The 20677-nt window shown below is 49.2% G+C and overlaps 5 protein-coding genes across 5 annotated transcripts; 3 read left to right on the plus strand and 2 right to left on the minus strand.

The window, feature by feature from the left end:
* The first annotated feature begins 590 nt into the window (after positions 1-590).
* On the plus strand, positions 591-3737 carry FOBCDRAFT_158615 (uncharacterized protein). The gene is made up of 2 exons (XM_031179777.3): positions 591-1332; positions 1386-3737. The coding sequence occupies exons 1-2, from the start codon at positions 1054-1056 to the stop codon at positions 3459-3461; spliced, it is 2355 nt and encodes a 784-aa protein (XP_031045664.2). The 5' UTR covers positions 591-1053; the 3' UTR covers positions 3462-3737.
* On the minus strand, positions 3727-7841 carry FOBCDRAFT_158617 (uncharacterized protein). Its single transcript, XM_031179776.3, has one exon. The coding sequence runs from the start codon at positions 7600-7602 to the stop codon at positions 3892-3894; it is 3711 nt and encodes a 1236-aa protein (XP_031045663.2). The 5' UTR covers positions 7603-7841; the 3' UTR covers positions 3727-3891.
* Positions 7842-8181: 340 nt separating this feature from the next.
* On the minus strand, positions 8182-9537 carry FOBCDRAFT_317966 (uncharacterized protein). Its single transcript, XM_031179775.3, has one exon. It carries the CDS (start codon positions 9082-9084, stop codon positions 8581-8583), a length of 504 nt encoding a protein of 167 aa, XP_031045662.2. The 5' UTR covers positions 9085-9537; the 3' UTR covers positions 8182-8580.
* Positions 9538-11443: 1906 nt separating this feature from the next.
* On the plus strand, positions 11444-14362 carry FOBCDRAFT_291354 (1-phosphatidylinositol 4-kinase LSB6). Its single transcript, XM_031179774.3, has 3 exons — positions 11444-12492; positions 12543-13328; positions 13379-14362. Exons 1-3 carry the CDS (start codon positions 11831-11833, stop codon positions 14277-14279), a joined length of 2349 nt encoding a protein of 782 aa, XP_031045661.2. The 5' UTR covers positions 11444-11830; the 3' UTR covers positions 14280-14362.
* A 3631-nt stretch (positions 14363-17993) lies between these two features.
* FOBCDRAFT_238716 (S-adenosyl-L-methionine-dependent methyltransferase) lies at positions 17994-19499 on the plus strand (the record flags this gene model as incomplete). The annotated part of the gene is made up of 8 exons (XM_059610231.1): positions 17994-18113; positions 18180-18341; positions 18607-18692; positions 18746-18939; positions 18988-19146; positions 19198-19291; positions 19342-19411; positions 19482-19499. 8 exons carry the CDS (start codon positions 17994-17996, stop codon positions 19497-19499), a joined length of 903 nt encoding a protein of 300 aa, XP_059464635.1.
* Between the last annotated feature and the right edge of the window lie 1178 nt (positions 19500-20677).

Genomic DNA, 20677 nt, shown 5'->3' on the forward strand with positions numbered 1-20677 from the left:
CACACGGTTACAGCCAATGCATGTCAGGGATCCTTCCAGCAGGCGCTAAACGTCAGGTATCCGCAAGGGACGTGAGCACTGTAGATTAGCGTGGGTGAAAAGTTTCTTTTTTTGCTGTGCCTTGTGAGCAATAAGTTGAGATGCTTCATCAGAGACCAAGCCAAAAACGTCGTTAGTTGGATGTGGCATATCTGGGGGCTGTCAGTATCTCCACCTCATGAGCTGTAGGCCAAGATGTGAATATCAAGACATGGACAGACTACCTATAGTAGCTACAGTAGAATATTATCTTACGTTAAGTACTCAGTATGACAAGGGATCTAAAATGTGTCGTTCAAACAAACAACTCCTCTATCCAAAGGTATCTATAAACATCAAGGTACACGACTCTCTTGTTAGTCTTTGTTCTAGCGTTAGACGTGCTAGGGAATGATTCACACATTCACCGCCATCGGCCCCAGTTGGTGATAGAATTAACGTCGTATCATAACTGCTTGTACCCGGACGGACCTAAACCTAGACCCAGACCCTGTTGATTTCTGCCCGCCTCATCTCTCTGACTCTCTTTAAACATATGACCTCTCTCTCTAAACACGGCAGGTCAACGACTCATTTCGTCTACTTATAAGCCCATCTGCTCTTCTTTGTCTTTTCCAGCTCTTCCGGGGGAAGACGGGACCGCCCAAGACTCACTCCATCGTCAGTGTAACTGTCGTCATATTCGGTGGATGACGTCCCACGATACGATCCCAGATTCCCCATACTCATACTCAGATTCGCATTCTCTCGACCCACGCCGTGCCTGGCTATTGCTCTAATCGTCCTCGTCGCATGATACACCAATATCCACATCTCTCGGCTCATTAATCAGACCCTTTCTCTACCTTGACCACGCCCCGTTAGATGACAATATCAGCAACTCTAAAATCCCTGCATTGAATCACCCATCACCTTTTATAACACCACCTCTCGGCTCTTTCGTCTTTCTTCATTCATGACGGATTCTACTAAGAAACTGTACGGCTGCTGTTACAGCTATTCAACATCGCCGTCATGCCTATCTTTCAAGCCGATTTAGAGAATCACGAATCTGTTGAGCCAGCACCACCTATTGAAGTCGAGGTGCCACCCCCAGCTCCGACGCTTAGACGCCTTTCGGAGGAGAGCATTCGTACCGAACTTTGCGAAGGGCCTATCTTTGAGAGTCCACCACAATCAAACACCAACAGTCCCGAGAGAACCGATAGTGCTGAAAATGGGATATCGGATCGAGCCTCTTTAATCGAGAGGTTAAAGAGGGCTCAGTCTCCGACCTGGATCCCAAACCGTCATGTGCGTTCTTCCATTTCTTTGTAATATCTCCAAATTCTAACAGTCTCTCGCAGTTTGACTCTATTATTCAGCACCACGCTCCTCCTCCCGAGACAAAGCGAACTCAATCGCCATTCGAACCTTCACTACTTGCGCCTGCCCAAATCACACCCGAAAAGAACGACTCCCAACCCGATTTCGACAACAGATTACGCGATGGCCTCAGCATCGAGCGACCGAGGTCGGCCCTACACAGCGGTAACTTCACCGAGGAGGAAGCAGTAGCTAAGGATCGTGCGGCTCCGAGGAGTAGATATCCTGCACCAGCAGAGAGCTCATGGATTGCAACTTCACCACCGAGACACTACACGCCGTTCCAGCACGATAAAGGAATACCATTTACAGGGAGTGCAGAGAGTTTCCGATCAACTACATCGCCTCTATCCTCATCTCTCTCCTCAAGCTTTGTGTACAAGCCACCTACTAGTCCTTTGGTTCAGGCCCAGAGCTCAGAAGAACACGACATGTCTATACCGAGAGATGGATTTGGATATACTGGGAACAGTCGCTACATGCCAAACTCAGCCTCTTCCTCACCGTGGATGTCCCCATCGCCACGATATTCTCTCCCGCAGCGTGTTCCTTCGTATCGCAGAGAAGCATTCCCATATCAGGCACATCAACCTCGACGGTCATTGACTTCAACTCCAAGCTTCATGCAGGCCGGTGCATCTCCACCAACGCCCGCTCTTCTTCGACCACGAAGGTCCTCTCTAGTCGCAGAATCTTCGCCACTTCAGCACGCATCTATGGTTGGATCTTATGAAGAGAGCATTCTTCGTGGTCGCATGTCTACGACCCCTTCTAAGCCACTGGACTTTGTCGCTCAGATCGGCGTGTTGGGCAAGGGAAAATGCAAGTCCAGTTTGAAGTGCCCGCCACACGTTACTCTTTCATTTCCTGCTGTGTATTACAGCTACAGCAGCACCTCTCATGGTAGATCAAATACGGACGACGGGCCGAGTCCCTATGTTGGTCAGATTGACCTTGAAAACGGTCTTCCTAACCCCGATGATGAGCATCGGGCAAAGAAGAAAGCACAAAGCCGATTTGCAGACAGGAAACCCATCGAAGACATGATGGATGTCGGTCTTGATAATCAAGGATCTGAGCAAATTTCACGCCGAAATTCTCGAGCCAGCCGCAGGTCCGGTTCTGGCTCTGCGAAAGCCCCTCCAGGCGGAAGCTATCGTATTCCGGAGAAGGGGCAGATCCAAATCATTGTCAAGAATCCGAACAAGACTGCTGTCAAGCTGTTCCTGATTCCTTATGACCTGACGGGTATGGAACCAGGTACCAAAACTTTTGTGAGACAGCGTAGCTACTCGGCTGGTCCCATTATTGAAAACGCCCCTGCAGCATCCGAAGTAAACACCAGTGACCGTCCTATCTTGAGATATCTCGCTCATCTCCACATTTGCTGCCCTGCAAAAGGGCGGTACTATCTTTACAAGAGCATTCGCATTGTCTTTGCAAACCGTGTACCCGACGGCAAGGAGAAACTCAGAAACGAAACAACATGGCCAGAGCCTCGCTACACTCCTTACAAGCCCATTCGTCTGATGCATACTCCGCTGCCTACACACTCTGGTCCTGGAGCTATGCTAGCCGCTGAAAAGGCGCTTCGCAGACGTAGCGTAGGAATCTTCCCGGGCCCTACGTCTCATGCTTTCGATGCCATGGAGCACATGTTTCGGAACAATGATTCCTCTACTGGCAGCTCTGCAGCGGGCAATACCTTGCCACTCGACCCGATCCCTTTCTATCTTCCTGGGCGCGTCCGAACAAGCAGCGATGTCAGTAACAGCACAAGCACAACTGCCGCCCTCGGTAACGAAATGCGCTCTCCTGGCTCATCCCAAGCCAGTCGTCCTTCGACCAAGGACTCGACCGATGGTTCACCGTCGGGACCTGCACTCTACGAGAAGCTGAACAAAGGTGAACCTGGGTACGGCGGCAATGCCTTCGCTCTTAACAGGTCTGGATCACTTGGTGGTGCTGAAGGCTTGCTTTCCCAGCGCTTGCGTTCCCTCGGGGTCAAGCAACCATCACCTCCAGAGACACCCAACCGGGGTGACATGTCTCCTTAGACAAAAGTTATTCAGTAATTGCATGTTTCAGCATGCCTACCGTACATTAAGTGCCCTCATTGAAAGGGTCTTATTATAACCAAATATCTGTATATTGGATCATAGAGGGTATCGATTGCCCTGGATGGCGTTCTTTTTCTACCCCGTCTAATCATTGGATTGGATGAAAGGGACCTGGTCAGGAGTTATATTACTTTGAGGCGTTTGGTGTATCTCGATACCAGGCAAAACCTGCCATAGAAGGTTTAGATAGTCAATTGAATCTCTACACACTTATACGACTCTCTAGTAATTGTTGTGAAAGAGCTGGCCAAAAGCTCGTAATACTTTGAACTTGAAACGGTCAACATGTTGGTCATGGCTTGAATTTTCTATTATACAAAAATAGTAGAATCTTTTGGTTTTATACACATAAATCTGTTATACATGATCAATCATCAAACATCTGCCTCCTCAACTTCTCTGCCCGCTTCTTAGCCAGTTTGTGGCGTGATTCTGCTTTGTGTGCCCAGGTATTGTTTCCATGATGATTCTCTTTCGAGTATGGCTTCTTCGGTTGCGGCTTCGCGCCGTGAAACCTCTGGTCATAACGATCCCAGAACGCGTTCCAGTAGCTGAAGCGTTGGCGGGCAACCTGATCGTCTGGTTGCTCAGATCCCATTGCCTTCGCTTCGATTGTGACGTCGCTTGATGCATTGGAAATCTTGAGCGCTTGGTTCAGCTCAAAGTTCGCGTTTCGTTGAGAATGCCATATAGCGGCATACCGTCGAACTCTGTTATGTAGCATTTCCTTCCATGTCTTGTTGTCGATGACCTTCAAGGGCTCAGATGCTACTCCAAGGTTCTTCCCACGCTTCCTCTCCTTCTGCAACTCTCGGAGCAGAGTCTCTTTAACTTTCAGTAGGGAATGGTAAGACAGACTCTGAAGTACTTTGTCGAGTTCACCAGGCGAAATCTCTTTACCATTTACGACATATGCCGTAGGCATCGACTGAATCTCTGATGTGGTAAAAGCATGGTGCAGACGTGGGTACTTCTCCTCGACAGTGGATAACACACGAGAGACGTCTCCAGACCAGGCTGCCATCTTACGCATCTCTATCCACTTGTGCTGCAGACGGAAGAGGAGGCTGTTGGGAGGCTTCAAGGTACGGGTATTTCGCATCAAACGCGGGATGTGCCGAGGGGGTGCCCAGCCTTGCCACCCTGGCATGAGCATCTTCTCGCACCAGTACAAGGCACGCTCAAATCTGCCCATATCAGAAAGATCACGGACAATGCGCACCCAGTTTTGTCGGGTCAGCTTGAAACCAGCTTCTGTGACCTTGTCGACGGTCTTGCTGAGAAGCTCTGGTTGGTTTATCTCTTTGTATGTCATTGCCACTGCGTCAAGAGCACGAGACAGAGAGTACTCGGTACCAGGCATGATGCCATCACCTGAGCGTTTCCGGCTGGATGCAAGGGCACTTTCCCAAGTCTTTTCCCATAGCTCAATGGCCTTGCGGTATCTCTGATCTGCGTGAAGTGCGCGTATCAAAGCGGACATGACATCAGGAGGAAACTGTTCGTTCTTGAACTCGGGGAAGATTTCAACGAATAGACTCATCAACTCGTCAATGGAGCCAAAGTCTCGAAGCTCGGTAAGTAGAGTGATCGCTCGACCAACGAATTTAGTCTCTCCTTTGAGTCTTGTGAGATTGCTGATATCAGTTGTACCAACCTCCTCATCCGGCACGGACTCCCCTGTCGTTTTAGCTGCCTCAGAAGCCTTTTCGAAATACGCGACAAATTCTTTGGCCAAATTCTGGGTTCGCTCAACACCAGGTTTTCTCTTCACGGCAGCGCCGACGAGAGCAACCCAAGCACTGAAGGTAACAGGCAAATCTGACTCTTGCAATCGACGGAAAAGACTTTCAACAAGCTCATACTCTCCGACACGAGCAGCTCCAGCCATAACGATAGCGAAATGCGCCGCGGTGACAAGAAACAGTCTTTCCTGAACACCACGCTTCAGTAAGTTATAGGCGGGATGGATTTGGTTGACTCGGATAAGCGCCTGGAGAAGAAAGGTGTACGTCTCATCATCCCATTCCACGCCAAATTCTCTCATGCGCTTGAGTAGTTCGTAAACCTTGCTGAGCTTCCCCTCGACACCGTTGAAGTTGATAAGCTGATTCCAAATAGCTCCAGATATGAGCTTACGATGGGTCAGCTCAATGCAAAGGCTCTCAGCCTCGGAAAGAAGGCCATTCTGGCAGTATGCTACCACCAGAGCCAGACCCATTTCTTTGGTGATAGGTACCTCAGCTTGCTGTGATTTGGTGAAGATTTCCAGGGTAGTCTCCAAATCACCCCTTTTAGCGGTCATGGCCATGGCGTGTGCATAGGTGAATCCATCCGGCTCGTGCTTTTCTGCGATATCCTCGAACAATTTCATGACAGCATCATAGTCATTGGTCCTCATGTAAGCCTTGAGATATGTATTCCAGCAGTCGAGGTCCGGCTCAACCCGGTATTCATTGATCATCTTGTCGATCTCTTTTTTTGCATTCTCAACGTCTCCAAGCTGAGCATATACGTTTATTGTGCTTCTAAATCCACGGGGGGACCGAACCACTTCAGGAAAATCTTTCACGTACTTGGACCATAAATCTATGACGGCTCGCACATCGCCCCTCTCTGCGTAATATTTGAGATACTTTTCATATCCCCATTGGTTGAGCCCGCCTTTGAAACGAATCCAGTCTTCTTTAATCTCTTCAAGTCTCGCCGACCTCTTTGGGTAGCAGACCTTGAACATGCCGCGGTAGACAGTCATCGCAGGCTGAGCATCTGGTAGTTCCCGAAATTTCTGGTAGATAGGAATAAGTTGCTCCATAGTGGACCGACTCTCCTGCTTTACCATCCAGCGGTCGAACATGGTGTTTAGGTATGTGTTGTATGCATTTCGATCATTCAGAGTCTCAAGAATAATCCCCGCTTGCTTGGGGCGGCACGGTTCTCGTAGTGCCATGTTGGCAAAGAACTTCCGGAAAGAGGACAAGGCTAGCGAGGCAACGGGGTCTTCCTTGATTTTCTTATGCTGCTCTGCGCCTTCGCCAACTAGATAGGCTCGGAAGGCGAAGTAGTGAGATCCTTGTGAAGGAAGAGACCCAAGCTGCTGAAGTCGTTCTAGATCCGGGGCCAATGCATCGGGTTTTCTTTTGATGCGGTCCTTGTAGAATGAAATCCATACCTCCAAAGCTGCCGCCCATTTTTTCGAGTTGATCGCATCCGCCATTAAGTATTCAAGTCCGTGGTTCAACCCTCTCGTTTCCAATCCGGTTTTGAAGCACTCCACAGCCGAAGGAAGATCCCCGGACCGTAGAAGCAGGATGATTCCTGCAGTCAAGGTGTCATTATCCCACGAATTTGGCGGAATTTGGCGGAATACTGAGAGGGCCCTTCCTGTTTCAACGATGCTATGGGAGCGAGATAGATACTGCACTACCCGGCCACGTATAAAACTTCTTTGGTCATTGTCTAGCACCGAGTACTGGTCCCAAACATCCTGAAAATGGCGACCCTTTCCATCCAATAGCTGTCGAAGTTTCCGTACTTGCTGCAGTTCTGGCTCAGCTTTGGTGCCCACCGTTGGTTTTCCACCAGGAAACAAAGTTGGGTCCTCCGCTATATCGGCTATCTCATAAGGATGTGACCTCTCGTGCGATGGCTCAGGCTGATCAGGAGTCGTCGTTTCGGTCTTTTCTTTATTTTCGTTTGCTTCATTCGTGTCGGTCGTATTCGGAGGTATTATCGAGGAGTATGCTCGTCTTGTCGGAACGATTGCTGTTCTTTGCGCATGCTGAGAGTTGGGTAGTTCAGGGTAGAGGCGGCGTAAAACAGGAATAGTCAATTTTGGGTAAAGGAAGTCGAGGACCAAGACTGAAGCAAGTAGATTCGACTGTAATTGCTTTGTCTCCGGTTCGGAGGCGGCCACCCGAGCAGTTCTCATCGAACCAGGCAAGGAACTGGAAAGTTCGATAGCAGAGGCTCCATGTTGCCAAAAGCCTGTATGTAATCGTCGAGATCGAATCGAAGTCTTGTGAATTACACGCTGGAGACTGCGCGACTCCAAAGTCGCAGCTGTTCGCTCGAGCATTGAAGTCAAGGGGATGTGCTGTATTATGTCGAAAGGTTAAGGACAGACGTTGTTCATGCTTGGTGGCAAGTAGGCGAAAGGACGGATTCCAATGACAAAAACTGAGAAGCAAGGATCCGAATTGGAGTACCTCAAACTCGAACCGATAAAGAGCGGTTGTATTATACACACGGCAGAGCCGTAGAAGTGAGAAAGAAAGCTTCTATCGAATACCGTAAATCAACAAGACTCCAATCGCTATGTACAGAAAAAAAGTTTAGCTCGGCCCTCACAAAGATCGAAGTCGTTAACATCAGCCGATATCCACCATCGAAAATGGCCTACGGATGTTATCTGACCAATGAAATAATCTAGATGGCCGTTAGCGGGGTCGGCCGTTTTGCCTTCAGGGCCCTTTACAACCATCATCGACTCTAGAATTTGTGGTTCATCGGAGGATCTTTCACTGATGCCTCAGTATTATCGTACCTAGTGGAATCCATACTATTGGATGTCACCCTTCTTGTTTTGAAGACTGCAGAAATATCAAGTACAGTGGCAAAGAAAAACACATTCAGAGTAGAGTTACTATCGCTGGACGTTTGTTTCAATATTCATCAATTTATTCTGGTGGATGTCGATCCTGGATATCTTTTTGCTCTCTCATACAAATAAAGGCATCATACAAAATCTGATAGCGCCGCCATCTTATCCATGTATACGGCGATTTCGAAGAGATCCAATTTCCCAATAATATGAAAACACCAAATGAGACCAATATCATGACACAATCTGGTAACTCCGAGATAACCAGCTCTCAGCGCAATAGAACCCAGAAAAAGAAACCAAAGGCAGTGCAGCATCCGGTCATCGTACATAAAGAATTAAGAATATGGGTATCGGTCTGGTTTCCGTTTTTTTGTCTTCATACATCCACCTAAGGATAACAAGACAACAGCATTTGAAAGCAAATGATAAAATAGACAAGCACTATCACTTTTATGTGTTGGACTTTGCCTCGTCTGTTGTGTCAGAAGAAGAGGCTCGGACCTCGTTCCGTAGTCCTGAAAAACCATCAGTGGAATGCAGAGCTGAAAGCTCCATCTCCAACCGAGGACCCCGGCTCTGGCTCCGAGTTCGCTGCCTTCGTCGAACTGGTCTATGCTGTTGGAGTTGCTGCTCGACAGGAGATGCAACACGGGAAGGGCAATGCTCTCGACGGAGGCGAGCATGGAGAAGTCGACGTCTTGTGGGAGATGGCACTCTTCTGGGTGAGGATGGTCGGGATGTGCAGCTCAGAGCTGGAGAAGCAGCACGACGACGAGAGCGGCCTCGTAAGTTGCTGGACTCGTCTGCTGGAGCAGCTCGGAATGGGCGGACGCTTCCTCGGGTCATGCTTCGTTCTCTCTTACGGCCTCGTAGGACATCGTGATCGGCATTTGGAGAAACGATAGCTGGCGGTTCAGTGTAGGATGAAGAGCCGGGTGCGACTCGAGCAGTCATGTTGTGCTTTCTTTATCGTGGTATGTGATGGGAGTTGGAGTTGGGTGGTTGTGAAACCGCAGATAAGTCAAGGCAAGATAAGGTAGATAAGTTATATGCAGAAGATAAAGAGCAGAGACGGGCAGATCAAAGTAGCAACGAAGGTATCGAGTCAACAAGTCAACTTTATGGTGTTTGGGGTCACTTGAGCAACGACTGAGTGGTCAAATGCGAGTAGACGTGGCAGGGATGAGCATATAAGTCAAGGTCGGTTTTTTTTTTCTTCTTGCCTGGACAGTTGATCAAGAAGATGAGAGAGGTAGAGGGCCTCACTCGAGATTTATAAATAGGGATTACCAGAAGAAAAAGTATGTAAAAGGGGGACAAACAACTCGGGAATGGTACTGTAGTTTCCAAGGGATTGAAACCTTGAAGGTCCAAGGGATGGGACCCGGTGGAGGGTTGACTTAGAGGGTGTAGCGTAGCGTAGCGTAGCGAGGAAGCTAGATGCTAGAGTTAGTGAAGTGTGGGGTGCGGCATTGACATCCGGAGATGGCCCCCGTTGTTTGACATGGAACTTCCAGGCAAAAATGGACTTGGGGATGCGTCTCATCTCATGGTTTGTCCGCTCAATCATCTGATGGAATGGTCACTTTTTGCACTCGCTTACGAATAACGACCCCTGAAACGCTGTATTTGTTTGTTTGTTTATCTGCTGCTCTCTAATGCTTGTCACGTATGCAAAGCAATGACCAATATCATAATACTTCATGCTACAAGCACTACATTTACTTCATATAGTATGATACAGCTGAACGTACGTACTGATAAGCTGATGGTGTTACAGAGAATATCGGCCTCACGTTGGCGCCGAACTTTGTTGCTTAGCCTCACATCGCAGGATCGAACCTTGAAGAGCAGCATCTTGTTCGCGCGATGAGGCGTCAAGGTGTCTTCCATTGCTTTCCCCGCGCGGAGCAGGCCGTTAGACAGACTGCTACGCTACCTTACCTTTGCAGTGTAACTACCTATCCCTGGGTGTACCGGTATGACTGACCGGATTGGCTTGGCCCTCCCTCCGAGACAATTCGCCAATAAAAGGCATACTTATACAACTGGTATGGAAAGGCTTCACTCACTCAAGCCCCAACCCCAGACGCAGAAGCTTGAACTAGACGATCATAACCAAACTAGAGCTGACGAAACATGACGATGCATATCATGACGTACGAGCCGACGTATCAGCTCTGATGTTATCTGTGCCTGTATCATATCCCGAAGCTGATTGCGAGGTTACAGTTACAAAATGTCTGGTTCGAATCAGCAACTTGGCCGCCAAATACTGCAACTCATGAGATAATGGCCTGCAATTGCCTTTTTGTAACCGTCATCATCAGCAGTTTGGCCATGTGTTTTCCAAGGTTGGCGTGCTTCTAAACCCTCCATCACAAGTTGCACGCGATCAGAGGAGTTTTGTTAGCGCCCAGGCACTCCAATGCTACCAAACAACCCAACCCATTCTCGTTAGTTCTAGGTACAGTATGTACTCACTGTTCTTTTAGATTGGCGGCTTCGCCTCCAAGTGGTGGCGTTCTTGAAGATTCCTTGCGTCAATCATATCAGTTCGTAGATATTCTAAAAACATCCGTCAAACGAAAACCCCCAAGAACCTTGGCTTGTTCCGAGGAGTGATGCAGATATGTGAGGTCACACTAGGGCCGAGACTATTCTACTGACGCTGTCTAACGCTCCTGGATTGTGGAAAGTTTAAAGGAGAAAGGGGGAAGTAAATTCCGTTTGTGCTGCCACGGGAAACGGAATGGGAATTGTTAGAGTAGCTTAGACTCTCGGGTTGATGCTCCCATAATACGATAAACTCTACATTATTGTTGGTTAGGACAGATACTCCGTAGGCCGCCGTGATCTGTTGTTCGGCGGACTCAAATGTCCGTTATGCCGTTCCTCCGTATTATCATCCGGACATCTCGGCCCCCAATATAGCAGTTGTTAGTGTATTCAAAGAGATCCAAAAAAAAAAAAAAAAAAAAAAAAAAAAAATTAAGGGGATGAGCATGAATAGATCTAATGCAAAGAAATAATAACTTCCGCATTAGTTAATAAGAAACCATGTTAAGTTCATGCTCGTTCCTCAAGCAAAAGATCATCATCACTAAAAAGCCAATCGATCTCAACTCCCTTCCGGGCCTTGGTTAGGTCCGGCACCCGCTCAGGGGTGAGTATCCACCAATCAATTCCGGCCCCAGTTCCCAGGCCTAGGCTCACTGGTTGTGGAGGCTGCTGTCAACTGGAGTTTGGCTGATTTTTGGCCTGTCACAAGCTTTGAGTTCGATGAATGATGAGCTCTCGTCATATCCACAACCTGGAACCTCAAACAGGCACACATCGTCATTCTGCAACCAGCTTCATTTTGGTCGTCACTGCCAACAAAAGCCTCCAGCACTTGTTGCTGATTCGTTTCTCTTCTTGATACTGCCCTTTTTCCACTTTCTCTTCACTGCCCCTTTCTTGATAAACTATATTACTCCTTTTCTCGAATAACAACAACATCCATTTATAATCTTCTCCCTCCACCCCCTTTCAACCTAAATCAACACGCGTCACGATCGAGTATCCGAACGAATTCCCCGTCGACGAACTCAGCTCCTAAAATTTCAGCCTCTACCTAGGGAATGGCCTTGAAAACAGTCTAATACCGCCCTAACCACTCTCTACGTCTTCATCCGCCTTAGTCCCATCCGTCGCTAACATGCCTCGATCACGACCCGCAACAACAGGCTATGAACGCCTCGCACAGGCCGACGACATCAGCGACGACTCAGATGAGGATCCCCTCTCCCAATCCTACGCATCTCTACAGCCCGCGGCTGCTCCACGATATGCCCCCGTAACTCAACCGCGCCATCGTTCTGGCATGGCCAGTCCCAAATCATTTGCCTCGTCATCACAACCCAAATTTCGCCATCGTTCAGGAAGCAGCGCTGGTGTCGACCTCAAGGCCATCAATGCTCGTCTGGAGCGATGGGCAGACGAGATTGCTTCGCGTTTCAAGCGCAAGGGGAAGAACCAGCAAGGCGAAGAGGAGCGCCTTGAAATTCACTATTCTGTCTTTCAACCTCCCGAGGGTGTTCGACCGGTGACCGCTGAGAGTATTGCGGCGCCGCAGGAAGGTGTCATGACCAGAGCAGAGTTTGAAACCATCGTGGAAAGCGTACGGAGTGCTATTCGGCAAGAAATCCACCCGAGTATGATTTCTCAAGGCAGTTCTGGTAGTTACTTTGCACGAAATCCTGATGGCAAAATTGTCGGTGTTTTTAAACCCAAGGACGAGGAGCCATACGCTGCAGGAAACCCCAAATGGAACAAGTGGATTCACAGAAACTTGTTTCCCTGCTGCTTTGGAAGAGCCTGGTATGCCATCTTCGTAAAGGCTTCCCGTGTCATTGCTAACGTTTCTGTAGTCTTATTCCTAATCTCTCGTATGTCAGCGAAGCAGCTGCCTACGTACTCGATTGCCAACTACGAACACACCTCGTTCCATACACAGACGTTGTATGGCTTGCTTCCAAATCCTTCCACTATCCATTCTGGGATCGCCGCAAGTTCCATCGCAAGAAGAAGCCTCTCCCCGCGAAGCCCGGCAGCTTCCAGGTCTTCCTCAAGGGCTTCAAGGATGCCAACGTGTTCCTTCGTGAACATCCTTGGCCGGATCAATACTGGTCAGGATTCCGTACAAACGACGGTCAGAATAAGAAGAAGAGAAGATGGACGGAGAGCTGCCGTCCATCAGGAAACGCCTCGCCGAACGACGGATACAACAGCGACGACGAAGAAGCTGCCCAAGCCGCGAATCTTTTGGGTCCTGATAACTTCATATGGACCGACAACTTGAAAGAATCTCTGCGGGAAGAGCTTGAGAAGCTGGTCATTCTCGACTACATTATGCGAAATACAGATCGTGGTCTGGACAATTGGATGATCAAGGTTGATTGGGAGACAGGCAAGGCCTCGATAGCATCAGACCCCATCCAAATGAACATGGAACCCGTCGCTGAGGAAGAGGGCCCTCGACCTGTTGATCTTTCACAACAAGGGCCTCGTGCTACGAGGGCGTCATATCCTTATAAGACCCAGAGACCTATGAGCGCCTCAAGCCGACAACCAGCAGGAAACGAGCCAGCAATTACCATTGGAGCTATCGACAACTCACTGTCATGGCCCTGGAAACACCCTGATGCTTGGAGAAGGTAAGGACATATATCAACGCTGTGAGAGGTATACTAATTTGTGTTGTCAGTTTCCCCTTTGGCTGGCTTTTCCTCCCTGTCGACCTCATCGGAAGGCCATTTTCTCAAAAGACACGGGATCACTTTCTACCATTGCTGACATCCACATCATGGTGGACTCAGACGATTCTCGCTTTAAAGAGGGTATTCCAGATGGATGTTGATTTTCAGGAACGCATGTTTGCTAAGCAAGTCGCCGTCATGAAGGGTCAGGCCTGGAACGTCGTTGAGACACTCAAGACTCCTGACCATGGCCCTCTTGAACTGACCCGCCGAGCGAGAGTTTGCGTCTGGGATGATCTAGTTGACGTGCCTGTTGCTGTTCCTATGCGTAATACGTCCTCGGAAGTCCGCCGCAACCCCCACGTCCGTCAATCCATGGACGAGGCCGACATTGCTAGTTCGGCTCCGACCAATAATCCTCCAATCGAGGACCTTCTCGGTCTGGCCAGTGCACCCGCCGATATGCCTCATCCAGGTAGATTTGAGCTCTCATCTCCGACAGGCGAGACTGCTCAGTCACCAGATGAGGTGCCCCCAAGCGAACCCAACCTCCTGGCACCAGCGGGGCAGCAACAAAACGGTGGAGATATAGCCAAGCGTCCCACGGTCCAGGCAGCTGGGTTTAGGAACAGCTACCAGGGTCCTGTTCGTGCACTCAACATGTATGAACCAGCACGCCAGCAGGCACCGCGACAGCAACGAAGATATTCATTTGCCAACGCTGCTGCCCGTCGTAACAGCAACACCATCGCACAGCAGTATTATGGTGAAAATGAGAACTACACCGACGACCTAGAAGGTGACCTAGGATATGCTGCAGCTGAGGGGCAGATGGGCAACCAACGCAAGGTCATTGTTGAGCGGCTCGAAGCCGTCAAGAGTAGGAACCCCGTCTTTACCTGCTGGTAGGCGCCTTGACCTTGGCCGCAGCATTTTGTTTGCTTTTGATTTGAACGGCTGTCTGTCTTCAAAGACTGCAGGCATTGGATACACTATCTCTGCCAAGGTCTCAGCAGTCACGTCACTTCACAGTGTGGCCTTCCCAATATGTCATTCCGTGAGGTTGCATCCCTTATTAAGGCCACCTTAATCTTATAAATCCAGGGGTAACCTGTTGCATCCGTGCTTTTCCCCTCTTGGTCAATATGCAACTTGTTCGAATATTTGGTCGAGCGTTACTGGTTCGGGGTTTATGTGCATAATGCTGGTCACCGGGAGGTTTTTTCCCAGAGACACAATGGCCCTTTTGGAACACTTGTCTCACTGCAAGCCAGTGTACCATCGCTACGAAAAGAGAAAACAGGCCGCCCAGGTTTGCAAGCAAGCCACAGAATCCAAGCTGACTTTCATGAGGAGAACTCGAAAACCAAGCGAGGATGTGTGCAAGCAGAGCGGGGTCAAGAGCTGACATGTCATTACTGTACAGTATGGTTCAAAGGTTCTGGTTCGGAATTTGCTGTGCTTATCCCGGTGCAGTATTCGGTGGTGTCTTGGGAGTTTTGGGCTAAAGAAGCCGTACGGGTTATGATGGTAAAATTCAGATGTCGTTATGATAGCCCACCACAAAATAGAAGGATATGGATACAGGCTATAGTCCAGTCATTTTTTGGACATCATGCTGTAGCATCCATGGCTTAGTTCATAGATACTGTTGAGATCTTGAGCCTTCCAAAATGCCGTACATACTGTGTTATCTGTGCTGAGGAATAGAAACCGAACGGTGTGGTAAATCCCACGGATTAGCGGAACAGTGCCCGTATAACCACGCCCACCAATTTCCCGGGTTTCTGGTCAGAACCCGAGAGTCTGGGTCGGTAAACCATGGCTTGAGCATGGTTCCCCCTGTCTTTGTAGTATCAACCGTAGCGCATAAGCGTTCTACTATCGGTTAGTTGACAATAGTGATTCAGACAAAGTGCTACCAGAGCTGAGTTCTGTTTGCTCTGCAATCTTGCATGTCGGTGTCCTGCCCAATCCACCATGTCTTGTATTGGAACAGACCGCGGCTAAGTTTATCCGAGTGACGGAGTTATCATATGAGGCCGCACCACGTAATCAGAAAGGTAACAGTCAGTTGACGATCCTCCTTTGGCGTGCAGCCTGGCAGCCTTTTGGACTCGGTGCTTTATGTTTATCCCCCCACAGACTCCATGATGGCGGCCCGTAGCGGCTGTTGAAAGGCTGCGTATGGGTAAGGGAGCCACTGGACCCTCCGAAGCTGTGTGTGACAGTTAGAACGGTCCAACTTGCGAGGTGTCACTTGCGACATGCTCAGAACATGCCATTGATGCCACACAATTTTAAGGGTCTTGGACGGAGCCAAGGACGCCATTTGGGAAGATTTTCAGTATGCTGTCGCCTTCCTTTCCGAAGCACCCAGCGTGATCTCTGGTGCGGTCATGGGACAGGCGGATCGTTACTTACAAAGTCATCGCAACCTCGCAAACCGTGGACACTTCCCATTCGTTGGTAGGGTTTCTCGTCGTCTCCGTATCCACAAAACCCTTTGTGAGACTTGATCATTGTGAGCCTATGACCGGATCAAGTAAGCTCTCCCAGGTTACCCCTGTTAATATAAGGATGCGGCAATAGGGACCATTGATTGTCATCGTCGAGCTCCTTTCTCTGCGTGCCATGAGCTGACAGAGAGCTTTGGCTCGTCACCACCTGCAGCGTTACAACCTGCAACGGCCCGTCAATGTGTACATCGACACTAGTAGAGGTACGACGTTGGGCGAGTAGCATTCTTTCGTCCCAGTTTTCGTTAAGATGTCCTTTCAGAATTCGATAGGTCGTATGATGTTAATCGCGAAGCCCAGAGAGTGAATTAGCCGAAGGGGGGTAGCAAATTCACGCCAGCCGCGAGAACCCATCCAATGCAACTTAGCGGCCCATCACCAGCATATATGCGGCCATGAGACCTCCCTTTTACACGCCTCTGCCACTAGGAATCTTCTGAATTCAGGCTTTGCATAAAACACTGCTGGATACACGAGGCGGTGAAGAGATGAATTGTCCAGTTCCTGGTCTGAGAACTATCGCTGTTTGGCTTTAAAAGATCCCGGTGCTGTTGAGGTGGATCATAACCAGTATCGTTGAGACCCATCGAAGGGTGCTTTTTGGTGATAGGGAAGTGCTCTGACTGGGCTCCTTCGTCGTCTGCGTCGCAATCTTGGCGCAACCATATTCTCGTTGGCAAGAAGGCGCCAGGGCTAGATAGTGAGGGCCATTCGCCTGACTCGCCTATACATATAATCAACGAATCTCCCGGTCAAGCAAGTGTTGTCGGCCACCGTAGTCGTACGCGAGCTCCGAAGATACCAAGTTGTACCAGAGTACAGCAATTTTGGGTGGCCCGTATCCCGAAGGCTGTCCCAGGTCCATGCCATCGGTATTGACATGGATTGTCATTGGACTTGCTCCGGGGAGCTTTCATTGTGAAACCATGATCTTACTTTGTTCACCAAAAACGCTGTTACACATGTGACAAACCGCGTATCCTTCTTGTCTAGCTGGTGATCACTACCGACGTTGGGTAGGACAGCCTCACTATCGATGTCAAACGGATCGAAGTCATTGGGCGCCACCTTCCATGGCAGGCACATAGTCTCAAGCCATCCACGGAGTCTGCACAAGTCCCGACAACCGGGTGCCTGAGCGTGATGGTGGGAAGGATTCCATCCAACTCAAAATGGATGCATTGGTTGGTTCTAACGGAGTAAGGCGAGAATGAGACCCTCCACCAGAAGCTGCACTTGTACGGAGTAGAGTTGACTGCAATCATGTCTAATAGCATGCCGCAAACCATTCTCTCCACTTCGAGTGGAACCTGTCTCGTCGACCGAAGCATGGGGCCATGAATGGAAAAAGGATGCTAATGAGGCAATCAAGGGCACCCAGACTAGTGATTTCCATTTTACCCATCGATGGCTACTTTGGTATCCAAGGTCTTGGTGAGAGTGTCAAGAATTTGTGAATCTCAAGTTCAGAATCTTTCGAGCTCCCTGTTTAGTATCCATCAATAGCCAAAAGAGCCAGCCTCTAACCTATACCCAGGTGTTGATGCCTTGCCTGAATCTCCCAGCGTCATCTTGTCATATTCCATAGGATACTGCGGTTGTGAAATGGCCCCTGGTGGTATGTTCGCCGTTATTCTTCCGTACCAGGGCCAATATGAGTTGAACGGCAGAGCTCTGGGGTGTCAAGATCGGCATTGGACCTTCAGGAAGCAGTCCTTTGCCGGCCCGTGTCTCGGCTCTCTGCTAGATCATCTCCGCATTCTTCGAGAAGCCCTGTTGCGCCTTTGAATGGTACGCAAGGCCGCTAGATGCAAAAGCCACCATAGTCATGTTACGTCTTTGCACTCTGCATCCTAGCACCAGGGTGGCTCTTATACGTTAGGCTAGGGTCGCGCTTTTGGGTACCACATGTCTTCCTTAGGAATTGTTTAAATCCTTTTTGGAAAAGGCAGCTCTGCTCGTCCTGGCTATCGTCGCCCGAGCAAGCTTGCATCATACTTGTAGTATTGAGAGGCATTTCGTGTCCAAAAATTCGACCGTAAAGAAAATGGATGCAGAGTAAGACTACCAAGGTTTCTTGATATGGAAGTTTCGCTAAGCCCCCATGCAAAGGGATGGAACCGTGCCCTTGGACGAGACGTTCACCGAGACAATCGAACACTATGGGCGCTCTTATCAACATTACTCCCTCACGAATGGTACATATTTTGCACCCATCGATGAGGTAAGTTGATGATTTGTATCCAGGATCGAAGTGGTTGACAGAAAGTAACAAAAATCACTGAACTAGGACGAAATCTCGCGCCTCGAGGTGATGCACGGAGTACTCAGCAGGCTCTTTGATGGGAGGCTCATATTCCCCCCTATCAGGTCGCCACGACGAATACTCGATTGCGGTTGTGGTCCAGGAGATTGGGCCATCGAAGTCGCTACACAATATCCTGACGCCGAAGTGAGTTTCCCCTAGGCCATTGGCAAGTCTTCCTTTCAAGGGGCAGTGTTTATAGGCCATCCGAGTCAGGCGAAATTCGATACACCGTGTTCCATCATGGAGCTTGAGGCAACTTGATTTTGTATGCTCTTGTGGCCCCATCCTCGAGTCTCGAGGAGGTGTTTTTGGATATCACCATGGTCAACCGGGCCAGCCTGACTCGATTCTTAAACCACCAAGATAAGGATCTGAGATGAGATATTTTGTGGCTAAGTCTTTTGCACAGGTCCTTGGCATCGATGTCAGCCCGCACATGATTCCAGAAAACCCTCCCGACAATATGGAGCTCCAAGTTGACGACCTTAACGGGAGGCAAGTAGCTGTGAGCAAGTCCTGTGATCCATGCTAACCTGGGTTCGGGATAGGTTTACATTTCGGTCCAACCACTTTGACGTTGTCCATAGCCAAATGGTCGCCGGGGGCATCCATGCGAATCGCTGGCGAAGCTATATTCGAGACATTTTCCGTGTATTGAAGCCAGGCGGGTGGTGTCAGATGGTCGAGATATACTTCAACGCCCAATCTGACAATGGTACGCTAAGTAGAGGTGATTTCCCTAGTCTCCTGGACACGGAAACTTCTGCATCCTAACAATTTTGCCGAGTAGACCACGCCCTGTCGCAATGGTCCAGACAATACTTGGAAAGCCAGCAGCCATACAAAGATCCGCGGGCACCACTTCAATTAGCCAGCTGGATGAGAAGCGCAGGTTTTACGGAAGTCGAGTCGAGACTCTTGACGTTGCCAATGTGCGGCTGGTCGAGTGGTAGGTTGCTTTGATACCAGATCGTATGTGTTGAGGCTGATGGTAGTGTAGTCCCCCGAGATTATGACATAGGCCGATCTAATACCGATAACGTGAACCAGCTATTGTATTCGTTAGCATTATACCCATTCACGCAGTTTCTTGGGTATGTCGGTTACAATCTGTCCGAGTAATGTTTGACTGAGCCTTGCACAGGATGTCTTTCAGTGATTTCCAACTCTTGATAGCTCAAGCGAGGAGCGAAGCCAGCAACCCAGCATTCAAGGTACGTTTTCTCGGTTCTTGGCTCAAAAAGGGGCGAATCCTGATGTGAGTTGATTGTTAACGATTTGTAGGCCTACTTTCCCGTGTAAGTTTCCCTAGGCCGTTTCCACGGTCTTGTGTTATTCTGACAGATGACATGGCAGTTATGTTTGTATTGGTAGAAAGCCACGACGGTAACAGCCATCAAGTCTCATTTTGAGCCATTGAGACATGCCTCGGTCAATCGCGAGATATTGTGCGGCCAGGGGTTATGATGTAAAGTTTTACGGCGTCCCCAAGGCATTTGTGCTGCGTTGTAGCGCCCACGATGGGATGGAAGGATAGTAAATGGTATATGCAAAGGGGAGGTGGAAGAAGATGCCACTACTCGATCTTGTAGTTGAAACAAGGTTTTGTTGGCTGGACAGGGAAGCGACAGTGGCGCGCCATCGAGTGGATAATAGAGGAAGGTTGGAGGAAAATCCTGAGATTCGTTGCCGAACACGGCAAGCATGGCCTGGCTTTGACTGGGCATGAAGGAAGTAACAACGGATGGAAAGAGAAGTGACGTGCAGGTGCTCGGACTTAAGGCAAGAAAAGAAAGAACAAGAGAAAGAAAGAAAGAAAGAAAGAGAACCGCTTCCAACACCCATGAAGTGGCTGCTCGTCCCTTTTATGATTTCCAGGGAATGATTCGTAATGACTGGTGGATGGACACTCGGTACCGACAGTTTGGGCCCGATGTGCAAGAGAGTCATTACCAGCGGCCGCAACAGGTCCGAGACCTCACAATATCACGATGAGCATGACATAGGGAGACGACTAAGGACAGACGGTGTGTGGAAGAGACATGCTGGTGACATCTCAGAAGTCATACTACTCAATGACAAGATGGATACGATAATCTAGTCCAGTGTCTATTAAATCACCATTCCCCTTCTATACAACCCTGGTTCATTGTCTCGGGCCTGACTACCCATGAGTTCATCTCCTCATCTCCACCAACGACGCGACCCGAGAATGAGATCTCGTTCCAGTTTCAGGGAAGAGAACGGTTAGCAATGAAACCATAACCCTGACCCTACCGTCCGTCACCTGAGTTTCGACCGCCTCTCGAACCCAAAGACAGCTGAAGTGTTTCGAAACAGAATAGTCGATCTGCATCTACGACACACAACGTTCGAGCCGCCTCCTGGTCTGTTCCTTGGCCGGTGAAGCTAGTGCGCTCCTACAGCACCTAGCGGAATGCAATATCAACGGGATCATCCCCGATCCTTGCTAAGGCGTT

This window comes from Fusarium oxysporum, chromosome IV, assembly GCF_013085055.1.
Source record: "Fusarium oxysporum Fo47 chromosome IV, complete sequence".
In the NCBI taxonomy this organism is placed as follows: domain Eukaryota; kingdom Fungi; phylum Ascomycota; class Sordariomycetes; order Hypocreales; family Nectriaceae; genus Fusarium; species Fusarium oxysporum.